We start from the raw sequence: 23,612 nt of genomic DNA, 5'->3' as shown, positions 1-23,612 counted from the left end.
GTCCTGTATACCCCATTTGCCACTGTGCATTACAACATGGTTGACACAGCCAAACTCATAATACAACCAAGATGTTAAAAACAAAAAGAGGTAAAAATTTCAATAAAAACACTCTCAACAATTAAATATTTATTAAAGTTCTACATAAAAACTTAACTACTTCTTCTACGCTGGACTTCTGGAGGAACATAATTCTCATCAGTCTCTTCTTTCACTACTTTATCTTCTTTTGAAACAACTGCTTGACCATCTTCAATTGTTAACTCAATTTGCTCCTCTTTTTCAAAGAACCACAGCCTAGTTTCCTTTTCTCTGAGCTCTTTCTGTATGTCTTCTATATTTTTAAGCCTTCTGATCTTTGATAACCTTTCTCTTTGCGTCTCCAGGGCTTTCATTCTATCTTCTTCCCACTGTTCAAAAATTTTACATTGCTCAGCTATATCTCTTTCAGACGACCCTTGTACAGCGCTTTCAATATTTTTTTTCAATATTTCTTGTACATTCAAGGATTCTTGTTTTAAACTCTTTACCAATTCTTTAACTTCGCTTTCTGAGGGCAACAACTCTATTACTTCCTTTATTATTGCAATATTCTTTGTTTGGCAATCTTTAATACTGGCGTTAACTTTATCAATCTTACCAAAAAGAGTATTACCCAAAATATTGAACGATTTATTTAAAGGATCATCATTTCCTTTGGTAAACATCGCTAACGTTTTACCTACGATTTTGTTTGGATCCCTTAAGTCAAAATGTTCATCGTCATAGGGATTTCGTAAGAATTTAACTCTAACTTTAACCTCTTCTTCTGGTTCTTCGGGTTTTTGATATTCTGGCCAACCTTCTGGTTTTAACAGATAATTGTAACAATGCAACAGAGACAAATTCTTGCTAACGGGATGTTCAACTTCTTCCTGCAGCATTAACTGACTCGCTATCCTGGCTCCAGAGGTAAAATCATTTTTCTTCCAGCAGATATCCATTAATAGATTAGCTGTGTAGTAATCGAGAAATATTCCATAATTTAACCTATCGTCTAGTACGTTTGCTATGGTTTCCATGCTAGAATGCTGTAGTAATGTCCGTAGTACAGCATGATTTGTGGAACTTAACATATTACAAGTTTCTGCAGTCAATCGAAGTTTGTGAACAATATCTAACAATTCATCAACATAGTGACCATTTTTAATCGAATTTACGAATATATCTACGTCAACAGCACTTAATTCTCTCGTTCTTTGATACTTCTGATCTAATTCATAGAAAAATTCATCATTATTTACTTTCTGTAAAATTGGGGAGTTCAGTCTGCGATCCCATACTTCTTGACAATAATATGCCGGAGATAAAAATGTTCGTAGGCTTTGAACATTTAGAGTGCCTTTAATTCTACGTTGTAATAAAGTTTTATGTATTAATTTAAACATTTTTATATACTAGGACAAGGAACACAAATATTTTTAGTTTTTCAAGCTTAATCAAAATTTGAGGTTGAGGTTAAGAAGTTTTTTATGTTCAGTGATTTCTTCTTCTGTTTTTTACTTTTTTTGATCACTTATGTCTTCGTCTTCAGGAACTATATTATTTAGCATAATTTGACACTGACAATGTGTTAAAGATTAATTAATAATTAATTATTTATTAAATTGTTTTGGGTGTTAAATAATATCGTATTTCGTTTGTATACAAGATAAGAAACTATGTTTTGATTGAAATATAAAACCACAAAGGCTCGCATATGAATTTGGGTCTGTTTAATCGTATGAATCTAAAAGTAAGTCCATGTATTCATTACAAATTCAGCTCGTATTTACATATTCCGTTATAGGAAAGCAGTGAAAGCAAAGGAATGTACTCAGAATGGACATCCTTAAGTTTAACTACCCAAAGAGAAGGCGAAAGAAACCAGAGTGTTTTAGAAAAGTTTGGTTTGCCAATTAGTAAAGAGATTACATTGGGTCTGGTGCACCAACTTGCCAGTAATTTGGGAATTACTCAACCTGCAGAACCCAGTCCATTAACTTCAGATAAGGATGTTAGTATTATTCACTATTTTTGTGACTATGCCAAAGTTTTGATTGTATAAACCACAACATTTTGATAAAAAAAACTAAATTTCTGTGGAATTTGAGGTATTTCTTTGAATTGGTTCCAACCTTACTTGGTTAATAGGAAACAACTGGTTGAAGCAGATGATACTGATTCTAGTCTCAAAAACATTGTATGTGGGGTGCCACAAGGTTCAGTATTGCAACATCTACTTTTCCCTATCTTTATAAATACCCAACATCACTAAAAAATCTAAAGAAAAATTTTTCTTTTTCCAATGACTCTAAATTTTATCGTGTTTTAATGTGGATAAGACAGTAGCACTATCTTATACCCAAAGGAGCTCTTCAACCCTTGCTCCTTAAGAACAGCCAGATTAGTACTGTTAATTCTGAAAAATTTCGTGCTATTTTTTAGACAGCAACCTCAAATCTTGGGTTTGGTTCACTAAGGGCGGATGTCACACTTTTGGCTAATTTTACTTTTTCGGGTTCGTACCTTGAAAATGAGCTGTATTCAAAGCACCTTAACCGGATGTCCAAATCTCAACTTTTACAATTATAGAGCTCAACCGTTACAATTATAGAGTTTTGTCAAAAGTTGGGTGTCCAGTTATTACTTGGTGTACATAAGGCGTATCTTATGGTTTTTGGGCTCTCCTGTAAAATTCTAGTTTTGTGACATCCACCCTTAGTGAACCAGGCCCCAGAAATGGTTCCTTCATATAAATTTGTTAAGTGAGAAATTCACATCCACTTGCTAAGCAATAAGATTTCTTTTGAAGGAAATTAATTTAGCATCATCTAAAATAACATATTTTTCTTTGTGCGAGTCTCATCTTCGATTTGATCTTCCTTTTTGGGGTTCTAATCCAGCTGCCCAATCTGATGTTTTAAATTACAAAAGGAGCAATAAGGTGTCTGTTTGGCCTCAGAAGTACAACACATTGCAGAAGGTACTTCATAGATCACCAGATTTTAATACTTCCTTCCTTATATATTTTAGAAACTGTTTGCTTAATTCGTAAACACCTACATGTCTTTCTAACAATACATAATCATGACTAATCCACCAGAAATTCAACCTTTGATGTATATTTACTGATCCCATCCACTGAGTTTGAGTTAGTAAAGAAGTCTATATTATATTCTGCAAAAAAACTATACAACCATTTCCCTCTACAACTTAAATCTGCAACATCTTTTCCCAAGTTCTGTAAAATGACAAATCCTATCTATCTTAAAGATGTAGAAGAGTTTCTTAAGAGTAAACAATTAACAGGTACCTAGCAACAAAATATAACTTCGGGAGATAGTATCATAAACTTTGGCAACAGTGGTAATCTTTGACATTATCTAAGATTAATATTTTGACAATATCATAGTCGCGCTAAATGGAAGTACAGTGGAACCCCGATAAGTCGGCCCCCGATAACCCGGAAGTCCGGCTAACCCGGACCAATTTTCATCAGATAAACATTTTGATTTTCAGTATTTTGTATTTTGACAACGACACCAGATTTGGGCGTCGAAATGTTAATAAAATTATTTTTTAATTTAATTGTGGCGTATTTCCCATCAAAATAGTTAATTATCAGATAAACATTTCAACAATAAAAATGTATGTAATATAATATTTGAGAGATAATGTGTATTTGTGTAATTTAAACTATACGATAGTAAAAATGACTCATGGTACACGCCCCGCTGGCAGAAACAACAGACACCTGTCTGTAGTATTCCTTGATATATTTCAAACAGCATTGTTTAAAAAGACTATTTAAAAAATTCTTTTTCAAACAATGGTCTTTAGTTTTCACTGTTCTTAAATAGCATAACATCGATTGTGACTGTATTGTGTGTAGTACTGTCTTGTATATTGTTCGCTTCCGTTTGCTTACGTTTGTGTTTGCGTGTTTTTAGTAATTTAGAAATGTGTAGGTATAAGTACTGTGCATATTTATATATATTTCATGTTATTTCAATTCTAACGGAGTTTATCTGTAAGTATACCGTATTTGATTAATTTTTACCATATTCTCCGGCTAACCCGGATTTTCGATAACCCGGATCGGCCTCGGTCCCGATTAATCCGAGTTATCGAGGTTCCACTGTAATAGAAAACGATTTTATTATTAATAAATAGATATTTATAAAAATAAACCAAAATGGGTGAAAATTTTATGTTAGATAGGTATTTAGAAAGGTATTAAAATATTAAATATTAAAAAGGTATTAAAAATTTATAAAGGTATAAATATCTAATCCATTTGCATAAAATATCCATTTGGTATCCATTGGTATATCCGTTTGCATAAAATATCTAATAATAAAACAATAACAAATAATCATTTTTTGTTGTGAAGCGAAACAAATTTCGATTTTCACATAATTTTGGTACGGTTTTTAATGGACTTTTTCTTGGAAGGTTTCACTTTATTTTTCGTTTGATTTACTTTTTGCATTTTGTTAAACTATTGATAATATTTTTAGAATAAAAAATCCTCCTAAAACTTTATATACTCGCATTAGAATTCAAAATATTTTTACGTAAAATATACTTATCTACCTACATATAACTAAAACTCACAATTAACAACAATCTATTCTTTCAAAGAGGCCAACTTATACAACAACAAATATATAATAAATTAACTATCAATAAACACTACTTTCCTATGAAACAACAATAACGAATTCTTAAATTAACACACTACTGCACTGAATAGATATCGATAAAGATGACAGAACAGATTAGAGAAAATCTGACGCAGGTTTGTCAAAATGACAGTGATAATTTCTCTATGTTGCCTAATTAGTTATTTAGTTGTAATATGTTCGATTTCTTGTTAGAAATAAAAAATTTTATTAGTTCCAAGATTACACAAAATCTAGGCATGGTATAAAAAAGTTTATTTGAAGAAAGTTTTTTTTCTTCTTAATGGCGGTACAGGCTCCTTTTTTCAATATTTTATTTAGTTATAGAGTAATTTCCACATAATAACATATTTCTGAAATTGGGCTCTGTACCGCCATTCTTTATTATATTACGAATATGTGTGCCAAATATCTAGACAAAATATTCAAAATTAGAGCCGCAATCTTGGAACGCGTTTGTTGCTACATGTTGATCGCTACTGTAGCCTCTTAATGAATAACTAAGAAATTACAGTACCTTTATGTACAAGTAGTATTTTTATCTATATTTGGATGTCACAAGCAGCAGCTTAAGCTTAGGTATTAGTTCCTAATATTGATGATTTATGTAATTTCAGTAAATTGTATTTGATATTGTTTTTTTCTGTGACTCTTGTAAGATTTGTCCATAAAACTGTAAAATGTTGAATGACAATAAAGCATATTTCTATTCTAATCTACAAAACTCACAATAGTATGGTATAGTTAGACCCAAACCCAGACATCCAAAGTGAAAGTTATCCTCCAATACCAAATTGTTCTATATGGTCCACATAATGTTCAGAAAAAAGTCACACCATTTTGAGCGTCGGGTTTGGGGGCGAGAGGGGGGAGAAATCTTCAAATTCGTAGTTTTTTACGTTTTTCGTCAATATTTCTAAAACTAAGCGGTTTAGCATGAACAACCCTCTACACAAAATTGTTCAACATTATGTTTCAAATAAAAAAGGCTCATGCATAACCCTTCTAAAATGAATGGTTCCAAAGTTACGGAGGTAGTATAGTATAATTGGTCCAAAAAAAGGCCTAGCCCAGACATCCAAAGTAAAAGTTTTCCTTCAACACCAAATTGTTCTATATGGTCCACATATTGTTCAGTAAAAAGTTACACCATTTTGAGCGTCCGGTTTGGGGGGGGGGGAGATGGGGGACAAATCGGTAAATTAGTAGTTTTTTTAAGTTTTTCGTCAATATTTCTAAAACTATGCTTTAGCGTAAGGAATGTTCTATAGAAAAATGTTCTACATAAAATTTAAAACAAAAAAGGTTGTATACATAATTGTTATAAAATCAACGGTTCCAGAGTTACGGAGGGTGAAAAGTGGAGGTTTTCGATACTTTTTATATTTACCGATTTCTTCCCCCTCTCCTCCCAAACCCGACGCTCAAAATGGTGTGACTTTTTTCTGAACATTATGTGGACCATATAGAACAATTTGGTGTTGGAGGATAACTTTTACTTTGGATGTCTGGGTTTTTGGTATAGTTATAGCATAAATATTTCACCCTCGACTTTTCACCCTCCGTAACTCTGGAACCGTTGATTTTATAACAATTACGTATAGAACATTTTTTGTTTTAAATTTCATGTAGAACATTTTTGTATATAACATTGTTTACGCTAAAGCATATTTTTAGAAATATTGACGACAAACGTAAAAAAACTACTAATTTACCGGTTTCTCTCCCATCTCCCTCCCAAACCGGACCCTCAAAATGGTGTAACTGTTTACTGAACAATATGTGGACCATATAGAACATTTTGGTGTTGGAGGAAAACTTTTACTTTGGATGTTTGGGTTAGGCCTTTTTTTGGACTAGTTATATTATACTACCTCCGTAACTTTGGAGCCATTCATTTTAGAAAGATTATGCATAGGGCCTTTTTTATTTCAAATTTAATGTAGAACAATTTTGTATAGAGGGTTGTTCATGCTAAACCGCATAGTTTTAGAAATACTGGCGAAAAACTTAAAAAACTACGAATTTACCAATTTCTCCCCCCTCTCCCCCCCAAACCCGACGCTCAAAATGGTGTGACTTTTTTCTGGACATTGTGTGGACCATATAGAACAATTTGGTGTTGAAGGATAACTCTCACTTTGGGTGTCTGGGTTATGCCATCTTTTGGATCAACTATACTATACTACAAGTACAGTTAATAATGTTTAATATGTGTTTGCTGTTGTAGGTCCAGTGGTGCATGGAAGTTATATGTTTTGGCCTCTCTCTACCTTTAACAGAACATGAAGCAATAAAGGATTGTGTGAATGTTTATTGTGAATGGTTGACTGCTCTCTTACCTAATCCTAAAATATGTGTCCCACAACCCATTTTAGATGATCCGAATATTTACTGTAGAAAAATAATAGGACACCTGCATTATCTCTTCATTCCTAGGAAAGGAGAAGGTATTTTTGAGAAATATTTGTCTTTCTCACTTTAATACTATGCTACTACTAGTTTTATTTAATTTATTGCAGAATTGCCAAATATTTGAAGAGACATTATTAATATTTGTATTATCTATCCCTTGAAGAATCAGTAATTCCATGCAAAGTGAGCAAAGTTATGAATCTGAGCGCCTTAGATTTGTGTATTGTCTATGTGGCTATTCTGTCTATTGAACCTTCTGAGGCCCAATCTTCAGAGTTGGGCGTATTTGAAATACATTGTATTTCAAATACTATTTAAAATACACTAATGTATTTTGTATTTGAAATACATCGTAGCAAAGTATTTTGTATTTGAAATACTCAAAGTACAGTATTTTGCCCAACTCTGCCGATCTTTATACCTTGATGATGTTACACACTTGGGTGCAAAAAATCGATCCACTGAAAATTTGGTAATTTTTGATGTTTCGAATTTCCTAAACCTGTTGTCCGATTTAAGCGATTTTTTACCACGTTATAGCCTTATTCATTAACAATATCGCTGTAATAATATTGTTGCTAGGCAGGTAAACTGTCATTTTATACCGTGTGTACGAATCAAACTGTGTTTTTTTCTCAAAGTTCGCATCACCCTGTGGACTGTCCTAGCATTTATAAAATTTTGAAATTAAAACCCAACTATAGCCTCAGGTTTTCTTAACATTCTGTTTTTAGATTCATTCGGTTATGTTGGATAATAAAAAAGTTAGGTACTTTAACAACTGGGCATGTTCGTCATCAGTACAGGGTGTTTCTAAATAAGTGCGACAAACTTTAAGGGGTAATTTTACATGAGAAAATAATGACAGTTTGCTTTATAATCATATGTCCGCGAAAGCTTCGCTTCCGAGATACGGGATTCTTTTTTACAAACTGACAATTAATTTATTGCTTTAATACCAGTTAAGATATGCAAATCAAATTTGGTTGGTTCTAAGACGCAGTAATTGCACATTTTTTTGACATATCATTAAGAGGAAACAGTAGCGATCAACAGGTAGCGAAAACGCGTTCCAAGATTGCGGCTGTAATTTTGAATATTTTTTCGAGATATTTGGCACACGTAATCGTAATATAATAAAAAATGACGGTACAGAGCCCAATTTGAAAAATATATTAATATGTGGAAATTACTCTGTAATTAAATATAATATTTAAAAAAAGAGCCTGTACCGCCATTAAGAAGAACAAAAAAATACACTTTCTTCAAATAAACTTTTTTATCCGATGCCTAGATTTTATGTCATTTTGGAACTACTAATGAAATAAAAAATTTTAGTAGTTCCAAAATGACACAAAATCTAGGCATCGGATAAAAAAGTTTATTTGAAGAAAGTGTATTTTTTGTTCTTCTTAATGGCGGTACAGGCTCATTCTTTTAATATTGTATTTAATTACAGAGTAATTTCCACATATTTATATATTTTTCAAATTGGGCTCTGTACCGCCATTCTTTATTATATTACGAATACGTGTGCCAAATATCTCGAAAAAATATTCAAAATTGCAGCCGCAATCTTGGAACGCGTTTTTGCTACCTGTTGATCGTTACTGTATCACCTTAAGATTTTTATATTCACCATTGGCGTGCATACGGGTAATATGATCGGTCATAATACCCGTTTGCGCGCTAATGGTGAATATTAAATTCTTAATTGTATGTCAAAAAATGTGCAATAGCAACGTCTTAAAACCCACCAAATTTGATTTGCATATCTCAACTTGTTTTATAGCAATAAATAAATCGTCAGTTTGTAAATAAAAATTGAACATCCCATATCTCGGAAACGAAGCGTTTGCGGACATATGATTATAAAGCAAACTATCATTATTTTCATGTGTAAAATTACCCCTTAAAGTTTGCCGCACTTATTTCGAAACACCCTTACTGATGACGAATATGCCCAGTTGTTAAAGTACCTAACTTTTTATTATCCAACATAAGCGAATGAATATAAAAACATAATGTTAAGAAAACCTGAGGCTATAGTTGGTTTTTAATTTCAGTATTTTATAAACTCTAGAATAGTCTATAGGGTGATGGGAACTTAGAGAAAAAAACACAGTTTAATTCGTACACCCGGTATACAATGACAGTTTACCTGTCTAGCAACAATATTATTACGGCGATATTGATAATGAATAAGGCTATAACATGGTAAAAAAATCACTTAAATCGGACAACAGGTTTAGGAAATTCGAGTGTAGATACTTTTGCAGAACAGAAAGCTTGAAGAAAAGAATTTTATTAATAAATAAATATCTTGTTAACATTAAACTGTTATTTTATTATAAATATGTAATATAGATGCTTTTGAAAATTAAATATTTAACTAAAATGGACACATTATTGCCATTGGGCCTCATCTAAAGAATTTGCCATGGGTCTCAGATATTATGGTTACACCACTGAAGTTTGGGTTCTTAAGTTTGCACACTTGGGCTGGAATTACTTTAATAAGATACCACAAAAATAAATACACTTGCGATCATAAAAAGCGGGTCACTCGATGCATTATTCAAGTTAGATGTCTCGAATTTTCTAAACCTGTTGTCCGATTTTAGTGATTTTTTTAGTATGTTATAGCCTTATTCTTTAACAATATCGCTACAATAATATTGTTGCTAGACAGGTAAATTGTCATTGTATACCGGGTGTAGGAATCATACTGTGTTTATTCCTCGAAGTTCGGAACACCCTGTGGAATGTTTTAGCATAGATAAAATATTGAAATTAAAACTCGATTCTAGCCTTAGGCTTTCTTAACATTTTATTTTTTGATTTATTTGTTTATGTTGGATAATACAAAAGTTAGGCACTTTAACAACTAACCATGTTCTTCATCAATACAGGGTGTTTCTAAATAAGTGCGACAAACTTTAAGGGGTAATTCTGCATGAAAAAATAATGACAGTTTGCTTTATAAACATATGTCCGAAAATGCTTCGTTTTCGAGATACGGGATGTTGAAGTTTTTCTTACAAACTGACGATTTATTTATTGCTCTAAAACCCGTAGAGATATGCAAATGAAATTTGGTATTTTTTAAGAGTCAGGTATTTTGCATTTTTTTACATACAATTAATAATTCTATATTCACCATTGGCGTGCATACGGGTATAAACATTTTAGATACATCCCGTATTCACGCCAATGGTGAACATAAAATTCTTAATTGTATGTCAAAAAATGCTCCATAACTACCTCTTAACATCTACCAAATTTCATTTGCGTATCTCAACCGGTTTTAGAGCAAAAAATAAATCGTCAGTTTGTAAGAAAAAATTCAACGTCCCATATCTCGAAACCGAAGAATTTGCGGCCATACGTTTATGCAAACGGTCATTATTTTTTCATCCAGAATTACCCCTTAAAGTTTGTCGCACTTATTTAGAAACACCCTGTATTGATGAAGAACATGGTTAGTTGTTAACGTGCATAAATTTTTAATTATCCAACATAAACAAATAAATAAAAAAATAAAATGTTAAGAAAGCCTATGGCTACAATCAAGTTTTAATTTAAATATTTTATCTATGCTAAAACATTCCACAGGGTGTTCCGAACTTTGAGGAATAAACACAGTATGATTGTTACACCCGGTATACAATGACAATTTACGTGTCTAGCAATAATATTATTACAGCGATATTGTTAAAGAATAATGCTATAACATACTGAAAAAATCACTCAAATCGGACAACAGGTTTAGAAAATTCGAGACATCTAACTTGAATAATGCATCGAGTGACCCGCTTTTTATGATCGCAAATGTATTTCAAATACTGGCAATTACCTATTTTCTTTTAAAAATAAATTTTCAAGTAGAACTAAGTACTGCACGTAACTTTTTTTGCACCGCTTTAATCCTGATTTTGTATTTTATTAACTGGTTTATATTTTTTCAAGACTGGCCCTTTCTATATCAGGACTTAGGTAGGTTAGAGTTTTTCTTACTTTTGTTAACCAAAAATAACAAAATTTCGTAACTAACTCTTTCTACTTCGTTACTAATGAATAACAAATCGATACTTATGAATAACTTGATGATTCGGTAGGAAAGCACGTGGTAAATGGTATACAGAGTGTTTCACTGTTACAGAGTATTATTCCTTACAGTATATTTTGAAAAAAATAAGATTTGAGATCTAACACTTTGATGTAAAATACTTATCTACTTTTTTATACTATAACTTTTGTGTAATTTCAATTGAATATTATTATATTACTAGTTTCTGTGTAAAATTCTGAACAGATTTTGAACATACCAAAAATTTAAATTCTGTGAGTTATTTATCCTGTCCATTGTTATGCATGGATCTTAAACTGATATAATATGGAATTTATTATTTTCCATAGTCAAGATCATATTCACTTTATGGTCTACGTGAAACACCCAGTATATTCTTATTTATAACAGCATACAGTAGGAAAATGAAAGAATACCCATGAACGAACATATAAAACACGCTGTATTTTCCTGTCACCGTGTCACACAAAAAATTGGCCAGCGCAAGTACATGTAATAATTGGATGCCTCAGAAGTCAAACGGTGTAAGTTACATTCTCCCTAAAAATTACTTATGAGATATAACACTTATTATTATATATAATATTATTATTATTTCCTTGTTTTTATTATTTATGAACATGTTACCCATATTATGATAAATAAAGAAAGTTTATTTGTTTTTAACAACTGCTTATATTTCTTCAACTATTGTAAGATATACCTTAGTATCTCATTTTAAACACTTATTGACTTACACAGATTGGCTTCTGAGGCATCGAATTATTGTTACAAGCACTTGCACTGGACAATTTTCTTTGTGATACGTGATAGGAAAATACAGCGTGTTTTATTAGTTCGTTCATGGGTATTCTTTCATTTTTCCGACTGTAATTATATTGTTTTGTTGTTTATTAGTTATTTCATTTAACAGGTTTCGATACTATACACAGACAAGCCGTATTTTGCCACAGAGTGTTAAGAACATTGCAACAGATAGCACATGAATCGAGAATATTGGAGAGGGAGACGTGGGAAGCTCTCTTGTTGTTTCTGCTGGGTATAAACGATACCTTACTGTCACCTCCAACAGTTAAAGACGATGTAGCTGATCAACTGTGTGAGAGAGTCTTAAGTGTTTTATTTGAGGTAAGATTTACTGCTTAAATGGTCACAATTTTCAACATATTGAAGCAAAACCTACTCATGTTCTTGTGCGAGTCACCTACACTTCTAGATATATGGTTTTTTTTTGTAGTGGCAAATTTCGTTCACAAAATGACATTTGAGAACTGTGATAATGGACCAACTAGATCCAGACATACAAATAAAACGCAGAATAGCAATGACTTAAACTACTTTTATGAAAATGAAGTCATTTCTTTGCAATAATCATCTCAGTTTAGAACTAAGACAAAGAATGGTTAAGTTCTATGTTTGGTCTGTACTTTTGTATGGTGCGGAAGTGTGGACGCTAAAAGTATCGATCATGAATAGAATTGAAGCAGTGGAAATGTGGATTTATAGACGGATGCTGAAGATACCTTGGACAGTAATAAAAACTAATGTAGAAGTACCAAGGACGCCAAAAAAGATAGAGAACTACTAAAGACAAACACCGAAAAATGTCTTATGTGGGACATATAGTGAAGGTAAATCGATATATAGTATCGGAAGGTATAGGAAGAAAACAAGTTTCTTGGTTAAAAAACATTCGTTAGTGGACTCAGATATCAAATGCAGGTCAATTATTCCATATTGCAGAAGCAGAAGATCGAGAAGCCTTCTCAATGGTGATCGTCAACGTCGGATAATTCTGATATGGCACGTGGTACGTGAAGAAGAAAACACAAGAATACATCACGACTTAAAAAGGTTCTTAGCTATGCAATATATGCTTCTTAATTCACTAGACAAACTTAAGTTCTGAAGAAATTTGATGCAATTATCGATAAGTTGGTTAGAACTCGCAAAAAAGTACATTTCAAATATAAAAGAAACTCTATTACTGATTGTGAACTTAGAAGGCGAAATTTACTTATACAGCTATTCCTCTATAACATTTTTAGATATGGTTAATAGCATGTTCACAGTGTTTCCCTTCTCCACCATTGTGGAAAACACTAAAAGAATCCTGCATGAATTGGAGACATAGAGTGGCACTTATCGAACAGTGGAACAGAGTAAATCTTGCTCTAACTTCCAAAGTTCTTTTGTTTATGTATGGACCAACTTTTCCGGAGTTAAAAATAGGTAAGTAACTCATCTCTTGTATAATTCTCTCTCGTTTTACTAAGTATACTTTTTCTCAGAGGCCTCTTTCAGTGCGTCACAGTTTTTCAATTTCTTTCTAACGCATTAAGTTGGAGGTGACAGAAAAAAGGTATATCTGTGATTATACTCATTTATAACATTTATTCTAGTTGTTGATAGATGGCGCTATAATCGAAAAAAAAATGTACGTATTATCTATAGCTACGACTATAATCTGTACAATTTATACGACTATATAAATCAAAGAACATATATTTTTTATAAATGCAATAAACGCGATTGATTTGATTTTATTTTATACCAAATTTCAAATAAAAGGGTTATATTGCAATAACCTTTTCATATTTGGCTGATTACGATTCTGACAACTGTCAGATTTAACTAAAATATCATGCAATGATTCTCTACATTCTTAGAATCATATATGACGTTAAAATTAATGACACACTGAAAGACTGAGAAGAACTTTAGATTTCAGTCGTATAGGTATGTAATAGGAAAATCATTTTTCCCCATTATAGCGCCATCTATCAACAACTAGAATAAATGTTATAACTGTGTATAATCACGGACGTACCTCTTTTCTGTCACTTGTGACGCACTGAAAAAAGCCTCCGAGGAGAAGCACCATACCATTTACTCCTTGCATTATTCATTTAATTTGAAGTAGGAAAAAATATACATACGTTTTGTAAGTCTACAAGTTTTAGTTTGTAAATATTTGCGCATAACTGATGATAGGCAAAAACCTTGAAATCGTGGTATTTACGAATTCAAATCATGCTGATATTTACGAATTCAAATACAAAGGCTGCTAAAACGTTGTGCTCTTAAGGCATTGACTGTTCTATACGCTTTCTCAGAGGCTTCTTTCAGTGCGTGACAGTTTTTCGATTTCTTTCTAACGCGTTAAATTGGAAGTGACAGAAAAATAGGTATGTCCGGAATAAACACATTTATAAAATTTATTCTAGTTGTTGATATATGGCGCTATAATAAAAAAAATAATTTACGTATTATCTATACGACTATAATCTGTACAATAATTTATACGATTAAAAATATCAAAGAACAACCTTTATATAGTTGCAATAAACACGATTGATTTGCTTTTATACCAAATTTCAAATAAAAGGCAATAATCTTTTCATATTTGGCTGATTACGATCCTGAAAACTGTCAGATTTAACTACAATGTCATGGAATGATTCCCTACATTCTTAAAATCATATATGACGTCAAAATTAATGACACGGTGAAAGACTGAGAAGAACTTTATATTTTATTTGTATAGATATGTAATAGGTAAATCATTTTTTACGAATATAGCGCCATCTATTAACAACTAGAACAAATGTTATAAATGTCTATAATCACGGACGTACCTTTTTTTCTGTCACTTGTGACGCAATGAAAAAAGCCTCTGAGAAGCACTATACTTCCGTTGATGCTTCATGTTCTAGGCGAGGATGATTTGATTCCTTCTGGTATTTCGAATGATTGCATTGCTCAGAGCTGGTACCGGTTTTTGAACACGATAGGCAATCCAGTGAGCCTGACTAAACCAAAGGTACATGATTGCAAAGCGATAAAACATAACCAATAAATATTTTGACTTTTAGGTGATTAGTCAAACTGAGAAGTTTCTCCAGTTCGCTATAAGTACGGACGGAGTAGCTGATCCTTGTCAGCACCCGTGTTTACAGAGTTTGCCGCTAATCTTTTTGAAAGCAATTAAGGGGATAGCTGGACAAGTAGACGCTTTTTTGGGTTTGTATCGAAATTATATTTTTGCTTTAGTTAAATTTATAAATTTATCTTATGGCACACTCATCTGTATCATTAAATGGTAGTAAGTTAAAACTTTTTAGTTGTCATCATTGTTGCTTCCGATATTCTGAGAGATTTACAAGTGAATCTGTGAAGGTTTTATAAGTATGTCCGGTAATTTCCCTTAAAGTACTTTTTGAGTCACTACAAATTAAGTTTTTGATGAACTTGCTCTGTCAAATTAAGTATTTTACTATCTTGATGGCAAACACCTGTCACCACAAAACAATAGTGACATATTTAGAAAAATTAATGATTACATCCTCTGTACACATCGAGTAAACTATAGACTGTCTCTTTCTAGCACATTGCACCCAGAAGCTAAGTGGGGGATACTGTCATAGCTTTACTATGTGTAAGAGTGAGACAGAACGAAAAACGAAAGAAAAAAGATGGTGGCATCACTTAGCTCTACAGACTACTCAGTTTGTAGTAATATGTACGTCTATGGAGTAAACATAGAACCATAGAGTAAACATAGAATCGGTATCTGGCGTTTTTTATTCACCATATCCTTAAGTTCACTATATTTTGACAGCAATTGTACTAAATTATCAATAAAAGTCAAACGATCGTCATTTAAAAATACAGATGTGTGTGTTAGGTAATAATTAAAAAACAGTTCTTATAATTTCAAGCAAACGTTTTACTTTTAGTCTCATAGGTAATTTCTACGTACTCTACAGTTACATAAGTATTAATATTCTTGTTAGTATTGTTGTTTAAACACAAAAAAAGAGTATTGATACGTGCTAAAATCTAAAAGCTATACATGTGTTCTACTAAAATATGTTTCATTCAATGTTTATCTTTTCGAAGATCTATTAAAAAAGTTTCTTCAAACTTTAATTAAATTTGAATCCTTTAATTGAGTTTTCTTTTAATTGAGTTTTTTACAATTAGCCCAGTAAATAAACGGTAAATTCGGCGATACCGTGTAATTTTCAGGGGCAACTCCGAATTGCATGAAAATTTGGATTTAGGTTCTACTTAGCCTCCACTTCAAAGTTGAAATTGTGCCGTTGGTTGCTTTTACTTGAGGGGTAATAGTCACCCCTTCTCGGGGGTGAAAAAACATAAGTTCAAGATAAGTCCGGAAATGGATAAATTGACTGATTTTAAGCAACTTTTGTTCTATTGGGACCGTGCAAGTTCGGCAAAGCGACCTCTATTTCTACGCTCTGTACTTTTATTCGCACTTTTAATTATATTGGCCAATTATATTAGTCCTGGTTGCTGGATAATTGTCAAGACCACAGTCCAAAAAATAATAAGAAGAAAAAATAAGATGCAGGTTATGTTTAGCAAACGTAAACAATTGTATGTAGTAAATAAAATCAGTTATTAAAATGCAGTACTGCAAGCAAAATACAATTAATTAAATTTACCTTTATATAATAATTGCATATCATATCAATATTGTGGAGCAATATATAATTTATCTGCGTCAATGACAGAAGGTATGAAATATACGTCAATTTGACAATTTCAATTGACAATATGAATGATTTAAGATAGTTGCAATATTTCTCCGCGACTCGCGCACGGTCGTTTCTCGTTTCCCTTTCCAAGTACTTGCACACCGCGAATAGAGTTTTTTACGTAAGTCAATAATTTTCGAGTTATTTGCCATTGAAAATGTTGATTTTTCGACAAAAAAACTACGTTTTCAGACGTTTTTTCGCAAATAACTCAAAAAGTAAATATTTTATCGAAAAAAATGTCCTTAGCAAAAGTGTAGCTTATAAAAAACCCAAAAAAATTGTGTTTCAGTAAAGTCTATCAATTAAATAAAAACAAAGTTGTAGCTCATGAAAAATACGTTCTTATTCGTCTAATTCCAAATCGAATATTTCAAGGTGAAATCACTGAAAAATTAAGCACTTTTCGGAAAAAACCCATTTAAACTTTTTTAAAGTGTTTATAAAAAGCTTTGTTTTAATTGTTAACAAAAGTTTTAGCATTAAAAATAAGCGAGTTACGCTCAAAATAAAATTGGCCCTCTTTTTTTTTGTAAAAAATCATAAAAATCTGCCGTGTTTAGCTCCCCAAATGAAATTAATCGCTACCGCTTTACAAACAATTTACTTACCTATCTATTTTTTATATGATCTGTCAGTCTCACCGGTTTAAAGTGTTTATTTTTGAAAGGGTTATAATTGAGAAACTTGAATGGGTCACTAATCACGAGTGTATGCATATTTTGAACAGCCATATTCTAACTAATTTTTATCTTACGGAGAAATAAAATGAAACTAGCATATTTATAATAGCAAAACCTACATTTTCTTACTCTTTAAGATGTTTCTTATCACTAATACTTTTTAAGTTATTATGAAAAAATGAAATTTCAAAAATTTTTAGAAATGTTTTTTTACTATAAAACCAAATGTTTTCAAAAATAAGCACTTCAAACCAATCAAACTTACAGATCATATAAACAATACACATACAGTTAAAATAGATGGTAAAGCCCAACGATTAATTTCATTTAGAGTGCTAAATAGAGGGAGGTTTTCACGATTTTTTTACCAAAAAGAAGGGCCCAACTTTTTTTTTCACTGTAAATCGTTTATTTTTGAGGCTGTAAACTTTTGGAAAAAACAAATAATAAGCTTTCTTTCGATACTTTAAAAATGTGGATAAGGTTTTTCCGAAAAAACGCTTCTTTCTTCGGTGATTTCGCGTTGAATTACTTGATTTGGAATTAGACGAGTAAGAACGTATTTTTCACGAGCTACAACTTTGCTTGTACTCAATTTGTAGACTTTGCTGGTACACCATTTTTTTCGTTTTTTTATAGGCTACACTTTTGCTAAAAATATTTTTTTCGATAAAATATTTACTTTTTGAGTTATTTGGGAAAAACGGTCTGAAAACGGAGTTTTTTTTGTCGAAAAATCAACATTTTAAATCGCGAATAACTCGAAAAGTATTGACTTACTTTAAAAACTTTATATAACAAAAGGTGCTTAAAATAAGACAATTTATCCATTTCCCGCCTTATTTTAAACACGCGTTTTTCACCCCCCGAGAAGGGGTAAATGTCACCCCTAAGTAAAAGCAACCAACGGCACAAATTCAACTTTGAAGTGGAGGGTAAGTAGAACCTGAATCCAAATTTTCATGCAATTCGGATTTGCCTCTGGAAATTACACTCCAAAACGGTCATTTATTGGGCTAAATAGTAAAAAACTTTTATTATTGTTTATTAGCTTCGTGAAATTTTTGAGTAAGTAGTTTTGCAGTTTTCTAGATAGTTTTTTGATTGTCTTTCATTTGCATATCCTTATAATATTTATCGTCTTCTGCTTTGCGGTTGACTAATTAAAGACAAAAATGCCTGTCTTTTTTCTTTGAAAGTCTGTCTTCGCTCACACTATGACGTGTTCATGTCTTGTTGGACCTACCGGAAGAATGGTAGACTTAAAGACAAGCATACAAAAGTTGCTACGTAGTTCAAAGACATAGAGGTATCTGTGTTGCGTTATTCAAAATAGATGGCGCAGTCAACCTTTATAAAATGGGAAATTTTGTAAGCAGTTCTGCCTTTCTCTTTGATTTAATGGGGCCTGATAGAAAGGAAGAGCATTTTCTGCTGGGTAATACGCCTCCGAAGAAAGGAGAGAACAAAGCTAAACACAAATTGAACAAAGTAGAACTTACAAGGCAATGAGTGAGATATACAAAAATACAAAAACTCGAATTACATGAGAAAGAACAAGAATACCATGAAACTGTTGTTCTTAGCAAACGTTGAAACTGATTTAATAGATCTTATAATAAAGTCTCATTTTAGTGTTTCATAATTAATCAGCTTATGTTTTGACCAACGATTATAAAGTTTTCTAAAATCATGATGACAAAACTGTCGTAACTTTATGTCTACTGATGTACTTTCTGTTTTTAATGTTTTATTAAATTTCTATGCATTTTCTATGTTTTATGCAATTTCTGTTAATAATTTTATTTAACAGCTCATACGGCAAATATTTGCGTAGCTATAATTATATTCCATACTTTTAATATGTTTTTTATGTAATCGTTTTAAAACATGATCTACTACTGTGTCAGTTATGATTTTTTTAAGTAACAATTATTTTTTGTAGAAATATCATAATTTCTTACGCTCTTTACCGGTCTCACAGACTACGGTCTGAATTTATTTGTTCGTGTTTGTTTGTTTCCTGACTCAAATTGAAGCGATCTGAGCCAGGAAAAAACCTCAGACAATAATTGCAGTGACGTCACAATAGTTTCAGAACCTCTACTTTAAAGACATATCACTCATCACCTTAGAGACATTGTTCGGATCAAACAAACAAGAATCATTAAAATCAAACCCTACTAAAACCCAAGTATGTGCATTTCATGTCAACAACTATTTGGTGCCTGTAAAACTGAATGTATCTTGGAAGGACAGCACTTGGAACGTACTGTCAGGCCCAAATATCTTTAAGTCATACTAGACCGATCATTACCATGTAAATTCCACTCTTAGAGCACAAGACAATAGATTACTACGTGAAACAACCTTCTCCGGCAATTTGTAGAGAGCAAGTGGGGTCCAAATCCGCAGGTCTTAAAGTCAACAGCTGAGGCCTTGTGTTTCTCAGCAGGAGAATATGCCTGTCCCGTGTGGGGTAGATCTAGAGATGCCCAACAAGTCACCACTGCATTAAATGAAACATGCAAAATAACTACCGGCTGTATGAGATCTACCCCTGTAATCCTACTGTACCGAGCAGCTGGATTCGAATCACCAAAAGACTGTAGATGTGCCTCGCAATATGTGGAAAAGTTCAGTCAGACTTCCGATTCGATGAAAGGCACCAATTGTACGAGTTTGACAAACCTCCAGGAACCAGCCGGCTTATATCAAGAAGAAAGTTTATGAGAAACGTCAGCGTCGAACCTCCTGAACTGTTCCCCTTACAACCAGAACCACCTAATGCCTAATGGAATGAACCTGGTCTGGAGAACCTGGCATATGCACTGGCGTTGCTCCTGTAAAACACAACCTCGCAGCACCTGAGAGTATGCAGACTTTGCCCATCACCGTGCACTTTGATGATTTATGGCTCGTAAATACAGCGTAGCCCGATACTGGGCAGAAAAACTGTAGTCGGATCCAGATAGAAAAAAGTAAAGCAAGTTTTACATTAGCGAAGAAACCAAATAACATTGAGTTGAATTACAATCTGAATGCTTATGGAAATTTAAAATGTTTTGTCCACGTTGCATTCATGTCTGGAATTTCTAACTCTTGCTTTTATCTGTATACCGGTACTTTTCAAATTATTCTCGTCATTCTACTTTAAACATTGTATGTGTAATCACCACTGACACAGGAATAGATCATCGTTATTCATTATCGTTATTTTTGTGTTAATTTTTTGTATAATGTAAATATTTCTCCAGATCCATCATATCTTTCTTTTGGTACACAGGTGTTGCACAACACATTTGGTGGGACATTGTAGTGACAGGTGCTGGCACCGACAAGATTAAGGAAGCACCGCCTCCAATTACTCATTCTCCTACACCGCCTACTCAGCGCCGATTGGCTAAAAGTTTTAGTGTCACACCATCTTCTGTCAATAAGGGTAGAGTTTCGGTCTTTTTCTTTAGTGATGAACTGAATTTACTAAGCAAATCTACGACAAATCTTAGTTGAGTTGCAACTGTCGATAAATGTACAGGTTGACAGAAATATCTGAGACCGCCAAGGTCAGACCGATCGAAAACTTTGGTTACGCGACGTTGCCAGATCAAACGGATTTCAAAGTTTGGTTTTTTATTTGTTACCTGTTTTACAGTAAAAAATTTTTTCTGCTTCCTCCTGCGTAAATTTTAAAACATTGTACATAATTTCACAGCATTGTGCACTTAGTGTTCTATTTTTCAAGGCACGTGTAATATTCATATTTATTAAAAAATATTAAATGTATTCTAAATAAACAACTATTCGACGATTTTATCTGGCAATGTCGCAAAACTACTGATTTCGTGCACAATGCAGATTAAATGGATGTTTACTTTTTTAATAATTGCGTTCAGCTGCAGTCCCCTCTCCTTGATTTGCTACTTGAGTGACCTTCGCGGCTTCGGATATTTCTGTGCAATTGTACTGCACGTTTCATACTATTAGTATATAGTGTTGTCTGCCTACACCGCTCATCAGAGTGAACGGTGTAGGAGTAAAGTAACCATAGACATAATAAGAATAGACAAGGGCAGCAACTCGCCGCTCAACTTAACATTGTCGTACAGTATTATTGAAAATTTAGTTTCAAGTGTTATGGTTCCGTTCATCACTTTTCTTTTTCTTTGTTTATTTTTCTCGTATTCACATATAGTATATTAAATACAGCACGTTTAGAATGTTAGGATGCAATCAGTAATCAGTATTTTTGAAGTAGGTACCCATGCACTGCTTGATGTTAGTTTTGTTTGAGAAGGACAATTTAATTAAAGGAGTAATAAAAAATCCACGAGGAAATTAAATTCCTTTAGCTGGCTGTATACAATAATTCACAAAAATAGTTAAATTCCTTTGTAAAAAGTATATTTATAAAAAATATCCAAAAAGGACTACATCGCAGAAAGTTTTCGGAATAGTAATTCCATCATCAATGCTTATTATTACAGATCGCAGTACATGGTCAAAGTATAATAAGCACTGATGATTGAATTAGTATTCCGAAAAGGTTGTGTGATGTAGCCTTTTTTAGGGATTTTTTATAAATATACCTTTTACAAAGAAATTTAACTATTTTTTAAAGAAAGAATGTAAGAACTCCTTAAGTTAAAGTTTGAATCGCGGATCTTTACCTATATGTCGTCATTGCTAGATTGAAAGCAATTATAGTGAACTCCCTCTTATAGTACATTTATAGTTTACCAAAATTTAGTCATTAAATATCGATTTTAAAATAAATAAAAACCACGTCAATTTTTATGCCATTATGACGATACAGGACTTATGTCATTTCGCATAAAAGAGAGTTGACTATATTTTATGTTGTCAGGTCGTGTTGACGTACATATATCCACGTTTCCTACTCTATATGCATGTATAATAGCAGGAAACCCACTTTTTGATCGACAGAGACGGTGTTATAAATAAAGGGTAACAACGTGATGATAAAAAAGAATTTGTGTGTACTTTGTACGCACGTAAGAAGTTATACTTCTATTATAATATAATCTAACTTCATATTATGATTTCAACGAAATCAATATACCTATCTACTTTAAAAACTTTTTTTATATTGTATTTAAATATTAAACTAATTTTAGAAAGAACAAAAAGAAGACCAAAAATTTAAAAAAAAAATACATTATTTGAAAATAAACATTTTCAGTAATACTTATTAGGAGGAAGACAAATCCACAGACATAAAAATTATAATAAATATATTTACTAAAAACACTAATAATATATTCTTTTCACGTACACCTTATTTGCGCTACATAACTTAACATATGTAGCGACTAATACCATACTGTCGGTGTGCGCATGCGCCAGGGAATCTAAAAATGCACCCTCGTGCCTAAAGAAATATAACTTCTAAAATAAGTTAATCTTTTGTCCCAATTGGACTAAGACTTTCGAATTTCATTCTATAAACTTTTCTTTTTGGTTTTTGACTCTTCTTGAAATATTTAGAGCACTGTAGTTGGCATACGATAAACCTTTTCTGCTGCTGTTAATAACAAAAGAAGTTTGTACATACTGATACCAAAAATGAGTAGGTTAAGCTTTCTTAGGTTAAAAAGTGAAAGGATCACAGATGAGTGGATGCATAGAGGAAATCATTGGAATCCCATCAATGCTATGGGTGCCTCAGTGATAAAAGGGAAATATATACTTGAGAGAGAGGAGAGAGACAGAGATAGTGGTAGATAGCTGAGAAATAGAAAGTAATGTAGAGAGCGACTGATAAGGTGGAGGGGGTGTGGCAAAATATTCCACCACGCCCCTCTTACCTTATTATACAGTGTATGTTTGACACTCACTGACTTCTTTATCACCACGATCATGAGATTATATTCATCACTTACGTTACTTAAATGTTGTTAAAAACATTGTAAAATATTCATCCAGTTGTGTACACTCATTTATATGCATGTTGTATTTTTTCTGCACTTTGTTACAGTTTTTCTAATCATATTGATATTCCACAGGTTCGGTACTACTCACAGAGTTGTTAAAATTACAGTATAGCAAAACAACTAATTTTTCCATCACATGACTTATCTACTAGGCTATTTGATGACGTATCTAAAAACCGTAAAATCGTAAAAAAACGTAT

At 32.4% G+C, this 23,612-nt stretch overlaps 2 protein-coding genes across 7 annotated transcripts in view; one reads left to right on the top strand and one right to left on the bottom strand.

Moving 5' to 3' along the window:
* Positions 1-116: 116 nt before the first annotated feature.
* Positions 117-1,535, bottom strand: LOC114326123 (uncharacterized). The gene has a single exon (XM_028274365.2). The coding sequence runs from the start codon at positions 1,425-1,427 to the stop codon at positions 153-155; it is 1,275 nt and encodes a 424-aa protein (XP_028130166.2). The 5' UTR covers positions 1,428-1,535; the 3' UTR covers positions 117-152.
* A 57-nt stretch (positions 1,536-1,592) lies between these two features.
* The window catches only part of LOC114326122 (ral GTPase-activating protein subunit beta), a 65,701-nt gene continuing 43,681 nt past the window's right edge, over positions 1,593-23,612 (top strand). For 2 of the 6 annotated variants that reach the window (XM_050651149.1, XM_050651148.1), the window contains exons 1-7: positions 1,594-1,774; positions 1,829-2,035; positions 6,937-7,156; positions 12,125-12,339; positions 13,260-13,443; positions 14,928-15,034; positions 15,087-15,234. In XM_050651149.1, coding sequence (XP_050507106.1) covers positions 1,739-1,774; positions 1,829-2,035; positions 6,937-7,156; positions 12,125-12,339; positions 13,260-13,443; positions 14,928-15,034; positions 15,087-15,234 — 1,117 coding nt within the window. In that variant the 5' untranslated portion in view covers positions 1,594-1,738. Of the gene's footprint in view, positions 1,775-1,828; positions 2,036-6,936; positions 7,157-11,090; positions 11,118-12,124; positions 12,340-13,259; positions 13,444-14,927; positions 15,035-15,086; positions 15,235-20,744; positions 20,901-23,612 lie in introns of all 6 variants that reach the window. The other 4 variants (XM_028274361.2, XM_028274359.2, XM_028274360.2 and 1 more) reach the window with 4 other exon arrangements.

The sequence above is a fragment of the Diabrotica virgifera genome, chromosome 5 (assembly GCF_917563875.1).
Source record: "Diabrotica virgifera virgifera chromosome 5, PGI_DIABVI_V3a".
NCBI lineage: Eukaryota > Metazoa > Arthropoda > Insecta > Coleoptera > Chrysomelidae > Diabrotica > Diabrotica virgifera.
This window is presented reverse-complemented; position numbering and strand designations above follow the sequence as displayed.

Bases quoted from the DNA above. Each gene is read 5' to 3' on its own strand.
- LOC114326123 (XM_028274365.2), bottom strand. From the start codon at position 1,427: ATGTTTAAATTAATACATAAAACTTTATTACAACGTAGAATTAAAGGC.